Source organism: Carassius carassius, chromosome 25 (assembly GCF_963082965.1).
Source record: "Carassius carassius chromosome 25, fCarCar2.1, whole genome shotgun sequence".
Taxonomy (NCBI): Eukaryota; Metazoa; Chordata; class Actinopteri; order Cypriniformes; family Cyprinidae; genus Carassius; species Carassius carassius.
Genome location: NC_081779.1, coordinates 274902 through 289553, shown reverse-complemented (window position 1 = coordinate 289553; position 14652 = coordinate 274902). Strand labels below are relative to the sequence as shown.

At 45.8% G+C, this 14652-nt stretch overlaps 1 protein-coding gene across 5 annotated transcripts in view; it reads right to left on the bottom strand.

The window, feature by feature from the left end:
• The window catches only part of LOC132103851 (ras/Rap GTPase-activating protein SynGAP-like), a 59511-nt gene that overhangs the window by 18072 nt on the left and 26787 nt on the right, over positions 1-14652 (bottom strand). For 4 of the 5 annotated variants that reach the window (XM_059508903.1, XM_059508901.1, XM_059508902.1 and 1 more), the window contains 3 exons: positions 3891-4012; positions 3612-3765; positions 1537-1635 (listed from right to left, as the gene is read on the bottom strand). In XM_059508903.1, coding sequence (XP_059364886.1) covers positions 1537-1635; positions 3612-3765; positions 3891-4012 — 375 coding nt within the window. Of the gene's footprint in view, positions 1-1536; positions 1636-3611; positions 3766-3890; positions 4013-13912; positions 14176-14652 lie in introns of all 5 variants that reach the window. The other variant, XM_059508906.1, reaches the window with a different exon arrangement.

Below are 14652 nucleotides of genomic sequence, written 5' to 3'. Positions count from 1 at the left end.
TGGTCCAAGTACTGAGCCTTGAGGAATCCCAGTAGCAGGAAGTTGTGATTTAGAAACATCACCCCTCCAAGACACACTGAAGAATCTGTCAGAGAGGTAGGACTTAACCCACAGGAGTGCTGTTCCAGAGATGCCCATCTTTCTGAGGGTGGACAGGAGAATCTGGTGAGTAACGGTGACAAAAGCAGCAGACAGGTCCAGTAAGATGAGTACCGAGGATTTTGAAGCTGCTCTTGCTAGTTGCAGGGCTTCAGTAACCGAGAGCAGAGCAGTCTCAGTTGAGTGGCCACTTTTGAAGCCAGATTGGTTGCTGTCCAGGAGGTTGTTCTGTACAAGGAACATAGAGAGCTGGTTGAACACAGCTCGCTCAAGTGTCTTTGCAATTAATGGAAGATGGGATACCGGTCTGTAGTTTTCTAAAACTGCAGATTTTAGAGAGGGTTTCTTAAGCAGTAGGGTTACTTGAGTCTAGAGCGATGTTTTCTGAGAACATCGGACAGCCAGGGGACAGAGGAGGTGGTGTGTGCTGGTCTGGATGACATTCGGCAAAAGCTGTCCAAGCAAGATGTTCGAGTGGAGCAAAGAGTGTCAGTAGCAGTGTTTGTGTCCAGTGATGAAACCAGAGAGGAAGAGGGAGAGAGAGAATGTAGGTTACGTCGAAATATGACCTGCGGAAGAGTGTGTGTTGTGTCCAGAATCAGTGTAAGGTTAGAAGTGATGAGGAAGTGGTCTGAGGTGTGTAACTGAGTAACTAAAGTGTTGTTAGTGGAGCAATAGTGTGTGTAGATGAGGTCCAATTGGTAACCTGATTTGAGAGTAGCTATAGTAGACACAGGTCTCTGGTTTATCTATGTGGATGTTGAAGTCACTGAGTAGTACCAGAGGATATAAATAGAGAGTAAAGTAGTAGAGGACATAGGGACAGTACGCAGATTATTAGGATTGCACTGCCTCCAACGTACAAGTGCATGATTTACGAGTGTTAGACGTAATAGTAGAGATTTGAAAGCACATATTGAGTACAACTGACTAGAACAAGTTATACAAAAAGTAAAGCAATACTCGGGAGTCTTATTGGTGTTATTGCTCTGTGGAGTCGTTCAGATAGAGTTGATGGTCTTTACACTCGTCAGTCTTCACATGAGGGCTTAGCAAATATATACCTCCCAGATTCCACGTGATTGAATTCAGCTGGCCACTTCTTACTATTTATTACACCGAAACTGCAAAGCCGCGCGATACACATGAGAACAAACGCGACTTCAGCATGTGTTTACCTCAGTAAACACAGTTAACAAAACAATGTGTCCTGGCAATGACAACCACGCTAAAATCAAATGAGAAAAGATACAAAACTGCAGCTCGTCTGCTTCTACTAACATGCACATGCAGACAAGGTAATTCATACCTGGTCAAACATATTGATGCTGTGCATACATGGACGTATATTAATATCCGTCCCATTAAACGCTCTCTGATTAATCTGATGACTGATGTGGTGATGCAGAGTAACGGAGGGCCAGAAAGCGGTGGTACCTTGTTGGGTTTGATGGCTCGCTGCAGGTTCTCAATCCATTTGTCCCTTTCAGCAGCAGAGCGGCACGCAAAACACTTGTTGCCTGATGCAGTCGTCACCTGAAGCACAGAGAAAACCCTTCCATTACAAACCAATCACACATTACAGCTGTTGATTTTGTATCACTTGTGCATGATTATTCAGCTGAGCATTTGTATTATAATAATACTTGACTGTTGATAAATATGATGCAGGGCAACAACTCCATAAGATATTGGGTCAAAAAATGATAACCGATATATCTCACACGAGCAGCGAGAGCATCACAAAAGTGCGGTTTATGTCCAATTAGCATGAGTGCAAATGTGATTCTATACAACAGTTTAGTAAATAAGAAGTTAATATTGTTATATTTTAAACACAACATTGATTGTTTTTGCTTAGTTTTGCCAAAAAAAAAAAAAAAGACCTATTAAACCACAGCGCGGTTTATGAGCAACACAGCGCGGTTTAGTTATGAATGAATCCATGTTTTGAATGAATCGAGTGAATCAATGAATCAAAGGTGTGTTCATTAAGACAGCTTTATTCTGGAAAAGGGGGCGGGACCATGTGCAGAATTTGCAGCGAAGCACTCGGTGGGAGAAATCCCGAAAACAGTTAATGTTGTTTTTTATAATAGTAAAATTTATTTATTTTAAATTGCATTTAAAAAAAAACAAAAAAACAACAACAACAAATGCTACCCTACTGTAAAGTGTTAGCCAGTAATTTTGTCCACTGATGTCACAATGTGTTACTCTCTAAAAGTCTGGATGGTGCTGATGGTTTGGCTAAGATCGGAGGATCTCAGGTGATATCAGGGTTTCCCATACATTCATTAATTTGTGGCGGCCCGCCACAATATCAACGCTGACCGCCACGGATTGATTCAGATTTTTAAACTATTTAATATGGGTACAATTGTATTTTATTGTAGAGCTGCGCGCTGCTTGCTCCCTCCCTCTCACAAACTGACAACGGAGGCACGCACGACTAGCCACGATCTGAATCAAAACATGAGCATGTGTTAGTTAGAGGACGGATTGTTGCCGGTGCTTAATGCTTATTCCCCCAGCGAAGATCCGACAGAATCAATCCGGAGTTGAATGGTTAGTAATGAACACTGTTGCTCAACATAACTCTGAGAAGTTAGTCTATGTGTAGCGCTGTCGCATTTCCATTACAGATTCGCGCAAAACTTTTGTGTTTTTTTTCTAAATATCGATAAACTATTGCGAAATGACGGCGTTTCCATTAACCGATGTTTTGCGTCTAAAACGTCATTCTGTTCCTCTCGCGATCAGTCCTTCCAAAAATCATGGCAACGGATGTTGGTAGGTTTATATATATCACAGCCACCAGACTAGACATTATATTATTATTATCTCCAGGTTCAGGTTGGTGTGTGGTTTTTGTCCACCTCAATCTCCAGGTTTGTGTGTGTGTGTGTGTGTGTGTGTTTCAGAGTCTGTGTGTGTCCACCTCCAGGTCCAGTTTGGTGTGTGTGTGAGCCTGTGTGTGTCTGAGTCTGTGTGTGAGTGTGTGTGTGAGTCTTTTTGAATGTTTGAGTGTGTGAGCCTGTGTTTGAGTGTGTCAGTAAGTTTGTGAGTTTGAGTGTGTGTCTGTGTGTGTAGCAATAGCAATGTCTTTAAAGGGATAGTTTACTCATCCTCAAGTTGTTCCAAACCTGAATGAGTTTCTTTGTTCTGCTGAACACAAAGGAAGATATTTGGAAGAATGTTTGTAACCAAACAGATCTCGGTCCCCACTGACTACCATAGTATATATTTTTCCTACTATGGAAGTCAATGGGGACCGAGATCTGTTTGATTCTGTCATTCTTCCAAATATCTCCAAATATAACCAAATTATCCCTTTAAGGTATCTGACACTAAGTGTTTGCAATGGAAATGTGTACTTGTCACTAAAAATATATGATGTATTTATGATATATATTTTACTTAAACCCCCCCCCCGGTCACCGCAAATAGAATCTAATTCTGTGGGAAACACTGGATATTCATACATCAGCAGTGACTACAGACGAACAGACCTCGAAGCAGTACTCCTGGCCGAGGATGCTGGAGTGGACGGGTTTGATGAGGGCGTCCTCGTCCAGCGTGAGGTCCAGGGCCTCGGCCGCGCTGCTGGGGGACAGCAGGGACTCGTGAGAGTGAGACTCCTTGAAGCTCTGCATGAGACGTGTCCTGCACACACACAGACAGAGCAATATATATGTGCTGTGCATCTGTGTGACTCACTGAAGCACTATGGGAGAGTGAGTCACTGCAGCAGTGTGTGTGTGTGAGAGAGAGTGTGTGTGTGTGCGTACCTCTCCTGGTCAGCACTGCGGAATCGTGGCAGAATCATGTGGCGAAAGCTTCCTGTGCGGTCGAGTTTGGGTTGGCTCTTTGCTCGTTTAATTGATCCTTTGAGACGGCGACTTAGAAAACTCTGCAAACACAAACACACAGAGTCAGAGTAGCGCAGGACACTGCTGGTGCAGGTAGAGTTTTTCCAGCAGAGGGCGCAATGAGTCAGTGAAGCTGCTGCCCACGCAACGATCACTGTGTGTGTGTGAGTGTGTGTGTGTGTGTGTGTGTGTGTGTGTGTGAGAGTGAGTTTGAGTGTGTGTGTTTGTGAAAGTGTGTGTGTGTGTGTGAGAGTGAGTTTTTGTGTGCGTGTGTGTGTGTATGAGTGTGTGTGTGTGTGTGTTTATGAGTGAGTGTGTATGTGTGTGAGAGTGAGTGAATGTGAGACTGAGTTTGTGTTTGGGAGTGAGTGTGTGAGTGCGTGCGTGTGATTGTGTTTGTGTGTGAAAGTGAGTGTGTGTGTGTGTGTGTGTGTGTTTGTGTGTGTATGAGAGTGAGTGTGTGAGAGTGTGTTTGTGAGCAAAAAGTGAGTGTGTGTGTGTGTGTGAGTGAATGTATGAGAGTGTGTATGTGTGAGTGTGTGTGTGTAAGAGAGTTAGTGGGTGTGTGTGAGTGTGTGTGTGAAAGTGAGTGTGTGTGTGTGTGTGTGTTTGTGAGTGAGTGAGTGAGTGTGTGTGTGTGAGAGAGCGAGTGCATGTGAGAGTGTGTGTGAGAGTGAGTGCATGTGAGAATGAGTGTTTGTGAGTGAGAGTGTGTGTGTGTGTGAGAGTGAACGTGTGAGAGTGAGTGCATGTGAGAGTGTGTGTGTGAGAGTGAACGTGTGAGAGTGAGTGCATGTGAGAATGAGTGTTTGTGAGTGAGAGTGTGTGTGTGAGAGTGAACGTGTGAGCGAGTGCATGTGAGAGTGTGTGTGTGAGAGTGAACGTGTGAGAGTGAGTGCATGTGAGAATGAGTGTTTGTGAGTGAGAGTGTGTGTGTGAGAGTGAACGTGTGAGCGAGTGCATGTGAGAGTGTGTGTGTGAGAGTGAACGTGTGAGAGTGTGTGTGTGAGTGAACGTGTGAGAGTGAGTGCATGTGAGAATGAGTGTTTGTGAGTGAGAGTGTGTGTGAGAGTGAACGTGTGAGATTGTGTGTGAGAGAGTGAACGTGTGAGAGTGAGTGCATGTGAGAATGAGTGTTTGTGAGTGAGAGTGTGTGTGAGAGTGAACGTGTGAGAGTGAGTGCATGTGAGAATGAGTGTTTGTGAGTGAGAGTGTGTGTGAGAGTGAGTGCATGTGAGAATGAGTGTTTGTGAGTGAGAGTGTGTGTGAGAGTGAACGTGTGAGTGTGTGTGAGTGAACGTGTGAGAGTGAGTGCATGTGAGAATGAGTGTTTGTGAGTGAGAGTGTGTGTGAGAGTGAGCGTGTGAGATTGAGTGTGTGAGTGTGTTTGTGAGTGAGTGTGAGTGAGTGCGTGTTAGAGTGAGTGTGTTTGTGAGTGAGAGTGTGTGTGTGTGTGATTTTGTTTGTGAGTGAGTGCGTGTTTGTGAGTGAGAGTGTTTGTGTGTGTAAGAGTGAGTGCGTGTGAGAGTGAGTGTGTGTTTGTGAGTGAGCGTGTGAGAGTAAGTGTGTGTTTGTGAGTGAGCGTGTGTTTGTGAGAATGAGCGTGTGAGAGTGAGTGTTTGTGAGTGAGCGTGTGAGAGTGAGTGTGTGTTTGTGAGTGAGAGTGTTTGTGTGTGTAAGAGTGAGTGCGTGCGTGTTTGTGAGTGAGAGTGTGTGTAAGAGTGAGTGCGTGTGAGAGTGAGTGTGTTTGTGAGTGAGTGCGTGTAAGAGTGTGTTTGTGAGTGAGTGAGTGTGTGTGTGAGAGAGTGCAAGTGAGAGAACGTGTGAGAGTGAGTGAATGTGAGAATGAGTGTTTGTGAGTGAGTGTGTGTGTGATTTTGTTTGTGAGTGAGTGCGTGTTTGTGAGTTAGAGTGTTTGTGTGTGTGTAAGAGTGAGTGCATGTGAGAGTGAGTGTGTGTTTGTGAGTGAGCGTGTGAGAGTGAGTGCGTGTTTGTGAGTGAGAGTGTGTGTGTAAGAGTGAGTGCGTGTTAGTGAGTGAGAGTGTGTGTGTGTAAGAGTGAGTGCGTGTGAGAGTGAGTGTGTTTGTGAGTGAGCGTGTGAGAGTGAGTGCGTGTTTGTGAGTGAGAGTGTGTGTGTGTAAGAGTGAGTGCGTGTGAGAGTGAGTGTGTTTGTGAGTGAGAGTGTTTGTGTGTGTAAGAGTGAGTGCGTGTGAGAGTGAGTGTGTTTGTGAGTGAGTGTGTGAGAGTGAGTGCGTGAGAGTGAGTGCGTGTTTGTGAGTGAGAGTGTTTGTGTGTGTAAGAGTGAGTGTGTTTGTGAGTGAGCGTGTGAGAGTGAGTGCGTGTTTGTGAGTGAGTGTGTGTGAGAGTGAACGTGTGAGATTGAGTGTGTGAGTGTGTTTGTGAGTGAGTGTGAGTGAGTGCGTGTTAGAGTGAGTGTGTTTGTGAGTGAGTGTGTGAGAGTGAGTGCGTGTTAGAGTGAGTGTGTTTGTGAGTGAGAGTGTGTGTGATTTTGTTTGTGAGTGAGCGTGTGAGAGTGAGTGTGTGTTTGTGAGTGAGCGTGTGAGAGTGATTGCGTGTTTGTGAGTGAGAGTGTTTGTGTGTGTAAGAGTGAGTGCGTGTGAGAGTGAGTGTGAGTGTGTAAGAGTGAGTGCGTGTGAGAGTGAGTGTGTGTTTGTGAGTGAGCGTGTGAGAGTGAGTGCGTGTTTGTGAGTGAGACTGTGTGTGTAAGAGTGAGTGCGTGTGAGAGTGAGTGTGTTTGTGAGTGAGTGTGTGTAACAGTGTGTTTGTGAGTGAGTGAGTGTGTGTGTGTGAGAGCGAGTGCATGTGAGAGTGTGTGTGTGAGAGTGAGTGCATGTGAGAATGAGTGTTTGTGAGAGAGTGAACGTGTGAGAGTGAGTGCATGTGAGAATGAGTGTTTGTGAGTGAGAGTGTGTGTGAGAGTGAACGTGTGAGAGTGAGTGCTTGTGAGAGTGAGTGTTTGTGAGTGAGAGTGTGTGTGAGAGTGAGCGTGTGAGATTGAGTGTGTGAGTGTGTTTGTGAGTGAGAGTGTGAGTGAGTGCGTGTTAGAGTGAGTGTGTTTGTGAGTAAAGTGTGTGTGTGTGATTTTGTTTGTGAGTGAGTGCGTGTTAGAGTGAGTGTGTTTGTGAGTGAGAGTGTGTGTGATTTTGTTTGTGAGTGAGTGCGTGTTTGTGAGTGAGAGTGTTTGTGTTAGTAAGAGTGAGTGCGTGTGAGTTTGTGAGTGAGCGTGTGAGAGTGAGTGTGTGTTTGTGAGTGAGCGTGTGTGTGTGAGAATGAGCGTGTGAGAGTGAGTGTTTGTGAGTGAGCGTGTGAGAGTGAGTGTGTGTTTGTGAGTGAGCGTGTGAGAGTGAGTGTGTGTTTGTGAGTGAGCGTGTGAGAGTGTGTGTGTGAGAGTGAACGTGTGAGAGTGAGTGCATGTGAGAATGAGTGTTTGTGAGTGAGAGTGTGTGTGTGAGAGTGAACGTGTGAGCGAGTGCATGTGAGAGTGTGTGTGAGAGTGAACGTGTGAGAGTGAGTGCATGTGAGAATGAGTGTTTGTGAGTGAGAGTGTGTGTGTGAGAGTGAACGTGTGAGCGAGTGCATGTGAGAGTGTGTGTGTGAGAGTGAACGTGTGAGAGTGTGTGTGTGAGTGAACGTGTGAGAGTGAGTGCATGTGAGAATGAGTGTTTGTGAGTGAGAGTGTGTGTGAGAGTGAACGTGTGAGATTGTGTGTGAGAGAGTGAACGTGTGAGAGTGAGTGCATGTGAGAATGAGTGTTTGTGAGTGAGAGTGTGTGTGAGAGTGAACGTGTGAGAGTGAGTGCATGTGAGAATGAGTGTTTGTGAGTGAGAGTGTGTGTGAGAGTGAGTGCATGTGAGAATGAGTGTTTGTGAGTGAGAGTGTGTGTGAGAGTGAACGTGTGAGTGTGTGTGAGTGAACGTGTGAGAGTGAGTGCATGTGAGAATGAGTGTTTGTGAGTGAGAGTGTGTGTGAGAGTGAGCGTGTGAGATTGAGTGTGTGAGTGTGTTTGTGAGTGAGTGTGAGTGAGTGCGTGTTAGAGTGAGTGTGTTTGTGAGTGAGAGTGTGTGTGTGTGTGATTTTGTTTGTGAGTGAGTGCGTGTTTGTGAGTGAGAGTGTTTGTGTGTGTAAGAGTGAGTGCGTGTGAGAGTGTGTGTGTGTAAGAGTGAGTGCGTGTGAGAGTGAGTGTGTTTGTGAGTGAGAGTGTTTGTGTGTGTAAGAGTGAGTGCGTGTGAGAGTGAGTGTGTTTGTGAGTGAGTGTGTGAGAGTGAGTGCGTGTTTGTGAGTGAGAGTGTTTGTGTGTGTAAGAGTGAGTGTGTTTGTGAGTGAGCGTGTGAGAGTGAGTGCGTGTTTGTGAGTGAGTGTGTGTGAGAGTGAACGTGTGAGATTGAGTGTGTGAGTGTGTTTGTGAGTGAGTGTGAGTGAGTGCGTGTTAGAGTGAGTGTGTTTGTGAGTGAGTGTGTGAGAGTGAGTGCGTGTTAGAGTGAGTGTGTTTGTGAGTGAGAGTGTGTGTGATTTTGTTTGTGAGTGAGCGTGTGAGAGTGAGTGTGTGTTTGTGAGTGAGCGTGTGAGAGTGATTGCGTGTTTGTGAGTGAGAGTGTTTGTGTGTGTAAGAGTGAGTGCGTGTGAGAGTGAGTGTGAGTGTGTAAGAGTGAGTGCGTGTGAGAGTGAGTGTGTGTTTGTGAGTGAGCGTGTGAGAGTGAGTGCGTGTTTGTGAGTGAGACTGTGTGTGTAAGAGTGAGTGCGTGTGAGAGTGAGTGTGTTTGTGAGTGAGTGTGTGTAACAGTGTGTTTGTGAGTGAGTGAGTGTGTGTGTGTGAGAGCGAGTGCATGTGAGAGTGTGTGTGTGAGAGTGAGTGCATGTGAGAATGAGTGTTTGTGAGAGAGTGAACGTGTGAGAGTGAGTGCATGTGAGAATGAGTGTTTGTGAGTGAGAGTGTGTGTGAGAGTGAACGTGTGAGAGTGAGTGCTTGTGAGAGTGAGTGTTTGTGAGTGAGAGTGTGTGTGAGAGTGAGCGTGTGAGATTGAGTGTGTGAGTGTGTTTGTGAGTGAGAGTGTGAGTGAGTGCGTGTTAGAGTGAGTGTGTTTGTGAGTAAAGTGTGTGTGTGTGATTTTGTTTGTGAGTGAGTGCGTGTTAGAGTGAGTGTGTTTGTGAGTGAGAGTGTGTGTGATTTTGTTTGTGAGTGAGTGCGTGTTTGTGAGTGAGAGTGTTTGTGTTAGTAAGAGTGAGTGCGTGTGAGAGTGAGTGTGTGTTTGTGAGTGAGCGTGTGAGAGTGAGTGTGTGTTTGTGAGTGAGCGTGTGTGTGTGAGAATGAGCGTGTGAGAGTGAGTGTTTGTGAGTGAGCGTGTGAGAGTGAGTGTGTGTTTGTGAGTGAGCGTGTGAGAGTGAGTGTGTGTTTGTGAGTGAGCGTGTGAGAGTGTGTGTGTGAGAGTGAACGTGTGAGAGTGAGTGCATGTGAGAATGAGTGTTTGTGAGTGAGAGTGTGTGTGTGAGAGTGAACGTGTGAGCGAGTGCATGTGAGAGTGTGTGTGAGAGTGAACGTGTGAGAGTGAGTGCATGTGAGAATGAGTGTTTGTGAGTGAGAGTGTGTGTGTGAGAGTGAACGTGTGAGCGAGTGCATGTGAGAGTGTGTGTGTGAGAGTGAACGTGTGAGAGTGTGTGTGTGAGTGAACGTGTGAGAGTGAGTGCATGTGAGAATGAGTGTTTGTGAGTGAGAGTGTGTGTGAGAGTGAACGTGTGAGATTGTGTGTGAGAGAGTGAACGTGTGAGAGTGAGTGCATGTGAGAATGAGTGTTTGTGAGTGAGAGTGTGTGTGAGAGTGAACGTGTGAGAGTGAGTGCATGTGAGAATGAGTGTTTGTGAGTGAGAGTGTGTGTGAGAGTGAGTGCATGTGAGAATGAGTGTTTGTGAGTGAGAGTGTGTGTGAGAGTGAACGTGTGAGTGTGTGTGAGTGAACGTGTGAGAGTGAGTGCATGTGAGAATGAGTGTTTGTGAGTGAGAGTGTGTGTGAGAGTGAGCGTGTGAGATTGAGTGTGTGAGTGTGTTTGTGAGTGAGTGTGAGTGAGTGCGTGTTAGAGTGAGTGTGTTTGTGAGTGAGAGTGTGTGTGTGTGTGATTTTGTTTGTGAGTGAGTGCGTGTTTGTGAGTGAGAGTGTTTGTGTGTGTAAGAGTGAGTGCGTGTGAGAGTGAGTGTGTGTTTGTGAGTGAGCGTGTGAGAGTAAGTGTGTGTTTGTGAGTGAGCGTGTGTTTGTGAGAATGAGCGTGTGAGAGTGAGTGTTTGTGAGTGAGCGTGTGAGAGTGAGTGTGTGTTTGTGAGTGAGAGTGTTTGTGTGTGTAAGAGTGAGTGCGTGCGTGTTTGTGAGTGAGAGTGTGTGTAAGAGTGAGTGCGTGTGAGAGTGAGTGTGTTTGTGAGTGAGTGCGTGTAAGAGTGTGTTTGTGAGTGAGTGAGTGTGTGTGTGAGAGAGTGCAAGTGAGAGAACGTGTGAGAGTGAGTGAATGTGAGAATGAGTGTTTGTGAGTGAGTGTGTGTGTGATTTTGTTTGTGAGTGAGTGCGTGTTTGTGAGTTAGAGTGTTTGTGTGTGTGTAAGAGTGAGTGCATGTGAGAGTGAGTGTGTGTTTGTGAGTGAGCGTGTGAGAGTGAGTGCGTGTTTGTGAGTGAGAGTGTGTGTGTAAGAGTGAGTGCGTGTTAGTGAGTGAGAGTGTGTGTGTGTAAGAGTGAGTGCGTGTGAGAGTGAGTGTGTTTGTGAGTGAGCGTGTGAGAGTGAGTGCGTGTTTGTGAGTGAGAGTGTGTGTGTGTAAGAGTGAGTGCGTGTGAGAGTGAGTGTGTTTGTGAGTGAGAGTGTTTGTGTGTGTAAGAGTGAGTGCGTGTGAGAGTGAGTGTGTTTGTGAGTGAGTGTGTGAGAGTGAGTGCGTGAGAGTGAGTGCGTGTTTGTGAGTGAGAGTGTTTGTGTGTGTAAGAGTGAGTGTGTTTGTGAGTGAGCGTGTGAGAGTGAGTGCGTGTTTGTGAGTGAGTGTGTGTGAGAGTGAACGTGTGAGATTGAGTGTGTGAGTGTGTTTGTGAGTGAGTGTGAGTGAGTGCGTGTTAGAGTGAGTGTGTTTGTGAGTGAGTGTGTGAGAGTGAGTGCGTGTTAGAGTGAGTGTGTTTGTGAGTGAGAGTGTGTGTGATTTTGTTTGTGAGTGAGCGTGTGAGAGTGAGTGTGTGTTTGTGAGTGAGCGTGTGAGAGTGATTGCGTGTTTGTGAGTGAGAGTGTTTGTGTGTGTAAGAGTGAGTGCGTGTGAGAGTGAGTGTGAGTGTGTAAGAGTGAGTGCGTGTGAGAGTGAGTGTGTGTTTGTGAGTGAGCGTGTGAGAGTGAGTGCGTGTTTGTGAGTGAGACTGTGTGTGTAAGAGTGAGTGCGTGTGAGAGTGAGTGTGTTTGTGAGTGAGTGTGTGTAACAGTGTGTTTGTGAGTGAGTGAGTGTGTGTGTGTGAGAGCGAGTGCATGTGAGAGTGTGTGTGTGAGAGTGAGTGCATGTGAGAATGAGTGTTTGTGAGAGAGTGAACGTGTGAGAGTGAGTGCATGTGAGAATGAGTGTTTGTGAGTGAGAGTGTGTGTGAGAGTGAACGTGTGAGAGTGTGTGTGTGAGAGTGAACGTGTGAGAGTGAGTGCATGTGAGAATGAGTGTTTGTGAGTGAGTGTGTGTGAGAGTGAACGTGTGAGAGTGAGTGCTTGTGAGAGTGAGTGTTTGTGAGTGAGAGTGTGTGTGAGAGTGAGCGTGTGAGATTGAGTGTGTGAGTGTGTTTGTGAGTGAGAGTGTGAGTGAGTGCGTGTTAGAGTGAGTGTGTTTGTGAGTAAAGTGTGTGTGTGTGATTTTGTTTGTGAGTGAGTGCGTGTTAGAGTGAGTGTGTTTGTGAGTGAGAGTGTGTGTGATTTTGTTTGTGAGTGAGTGCGTGTTTGTGAGTGAGAGTGTTTGTGTTAGTAAGAGTGAGTGCGTGTGAGAGTGAGTGTGTGTTTGTGAGTGAGCGTGTGAGAGTGAGTGTGTGTTTGTGAGTGAGCGTGTGTGTGTGAGAATGAGCGTGTGAGAGTGAGTGTTTGTGAGTGAGCGTGTGAGAGTGAGTGTGTGTTTGTGAGTGAGCGTGTGAGAGTGAGTGTGTGTTTGTGAGTGAGCGTGTGAGAGTGAGTGCATGTTTGTGAGTGAGCGTGTGAGAGTGAGTGCATGTTTGTGAGTGAGAGTGTGTGTGTGTAAGAGTGAGTGCGTGTGAGAGTGAGTGTGTTTGTGAGTGCGTGTAAGAGTGTGTTTGTGAGTGAGTGTGTTTGTGTGAGAGAGCGAGTGCATGTGAGAGTGTGTGTGTGTAAGAGTGAGTGCGTGTGAGAGTGAGTGTGTTTGTGAGTGAGCGTGTGAGAGTGAGTGCGTGTTTGTGAGTGAGAGTGTTTGTGTGTGTAAGAGTGAGTGCGTGTGAGAGTAAGTGTGTGTTTGTGAGTGAGCGTGTGAGAGTGAGTGCATGTTTGTGAGTGAGTGTGTGTGTGTAAGAGTGAGTGCGTGTGAGAGTGAGTGTGTTTGTGAGTGAGTGTGTGTAAGAGTGTGTTTGTGAGTGAGTGAGTGTGTTTGTGTGAGAGAGCGAGTGCATTTGAGAGTGTGTGTGTAAGAGTGAGTGCGTGTGAGAGTGAGTGCGTGTTTGTGAGTGAGAGTGTTTGTGTGTGTAAGAGTGAGTGCGTGTGAGAGTATGTGTTTGTGAGTGAGTGTGTGAGAGTGAGTGCGTGATTGTGAGTGAGCGTGTGAGTGAGTGCATGTTTGTGAGTGAGAATGTGTGTGTAAGAGTGAGTGCGTGTGAGAGTGAGCGTGTTTGTGAGTGAGTGCATGTAAGAGTGTGTTTGTGAGTGAGTGAGTGCGTGTGAGAGTGAGCGAGTGCATGTGAGAGTGTGTGTAAGAGTGAGTGCGTGTGAGAGTGAGTGTGTTTGTGAGTGAGAGTGTTTGTGTGTGTACGAGTGCGTGTGAGAGTGAGTGTGTGTTTGTAAGTGAGCGTGTGAGAGTGAGTGTGTGTTTGTAAGTGAGCGTGTGAGAGTGAGTGCATGTTTGTGAGTGAGAGTGAGTGTGTGAGAGTAAGTGCGTGTGAGAGTGAGTGTGTTTGTGAGTGAGTGCGTGTAAGAGTGTGTTTGTGAGTGAGTGAGTGTGTTTGTGTGAGAGAGCGAGTGCATGTGAGAGTGTGTGTGTGAGAGTGAGTGCATGTGAGAGTGTGTGTGTGAGAGTGAGTGCGTGTGAGAGTGAGTGTGTTTGTGAGTGAGTGCGTGTAAGAGTGTGTTTGTGAGTGAGTGAGTGTGTTTGTGTGAGAGAGCGAGTGCATGTGAGAGTGTGTGTGTGAGAGTGAGTGCATGTGAGAGTGTGTGTGTGAGAGTGAGTGCGTGTGAGAGTGAGTGTGTTTGTGAGTGAGTGCGTGTAAGAGTGTGTTTGTGAGTGAGTGAGTGTGTTTGTGTGAGAGAGCGAGTGCATGTGAGAGTGTGTGTGTGAGAGTGAGTGTGTTTGTGAGTGAGAGTGTTTGTGTGTGTACGAGTGAGTGCGTGTGAGAGTGAGTGTGTGTTTGTAAGTGAGCGTGTGAGAGTGAGTGTGTGTTTGTAAGTGAGCGTGTGAGAGTGAGTGCATGTTTGTGAGTGAGAGTGAGTGTGTGAGAGTGAGTGCGTGATTGTGAGTGTAGGAGTTAGTGCGTGTGAGAGTAAATGTGTGTTTGTGAGTGAGCGTGTGTTTGTGAGTGTGTGTGTGTGTGAGTGAGCGTGTGAGAGTGAGCGTGTTTGTGAGTGAGAGTGTGTGTGTGTGAGAGAGTGAGCGTGTGATTGTATGTGAGAGTGTGTGTTAGCGTGTGATTGTGTGTGAGAGAGTATGTTTCTGTGAAAGTGTGTGACTTGTGATTGCTTCACTTTAAGCACACGCTCAAACAGAACTTGCAACTGACTTACTAGCATATTTCAGGAAAAAAAAACCTAGAGTGGTATTTTAGTTGATTAGATGGAATGATGGAATCCCCCTCAGTTAATCAGAGATCAGGATGAGTTTGTTTCTTCATCAGTTTTGTAGAAATGAAGCATTGCATCAGTGTCTCATCAATGGATGCTCTGCAGTGAATGGGTGCCATCAAAATGAGAGTCCAAACAGCTGATAAAAACATCACAATAATCCACAGCACTCCAGTCCATCAGTGAACATCTGGAGAAGACAAAAGCTGAAACAAATCCAGCATTAAGATGGTTTTAACTCAAACACATAGAGTCTATAATCCATAATAACACTTCTCCAGTGAAAAAGTGTTCTGGTCTGAATCAGGAGAGAAATCTGCACAGATCAAGCAGCGTTTAAACAGCTCTAAACTAATATGTGTCTGGATTCTGATGTGAGAGACAACAGGAGATGCCCTTTTTCACTGGAGGAAGTGTTATTATGGATTATAGACTCTATGTATTTGAGTTAAAAACGTCTTAATGCTGGATTTAGTGATTCAGTGTTCACGATGCGTGAAATATTGGAAGAAAATCCAAATGTTAATCCGACAGCAAGTGAAGGCTGCGTGAATATTTCTACTGCTAGAATATTCATACTGACTTTAGCATAAATATTGACGCAGCTCTTTTCCCTCGAGGTTTCCCGTACAGACGCTGTTCAGAGTAAGAGGAAAACGATCTGAGTGTTTCTGTGAATCCTC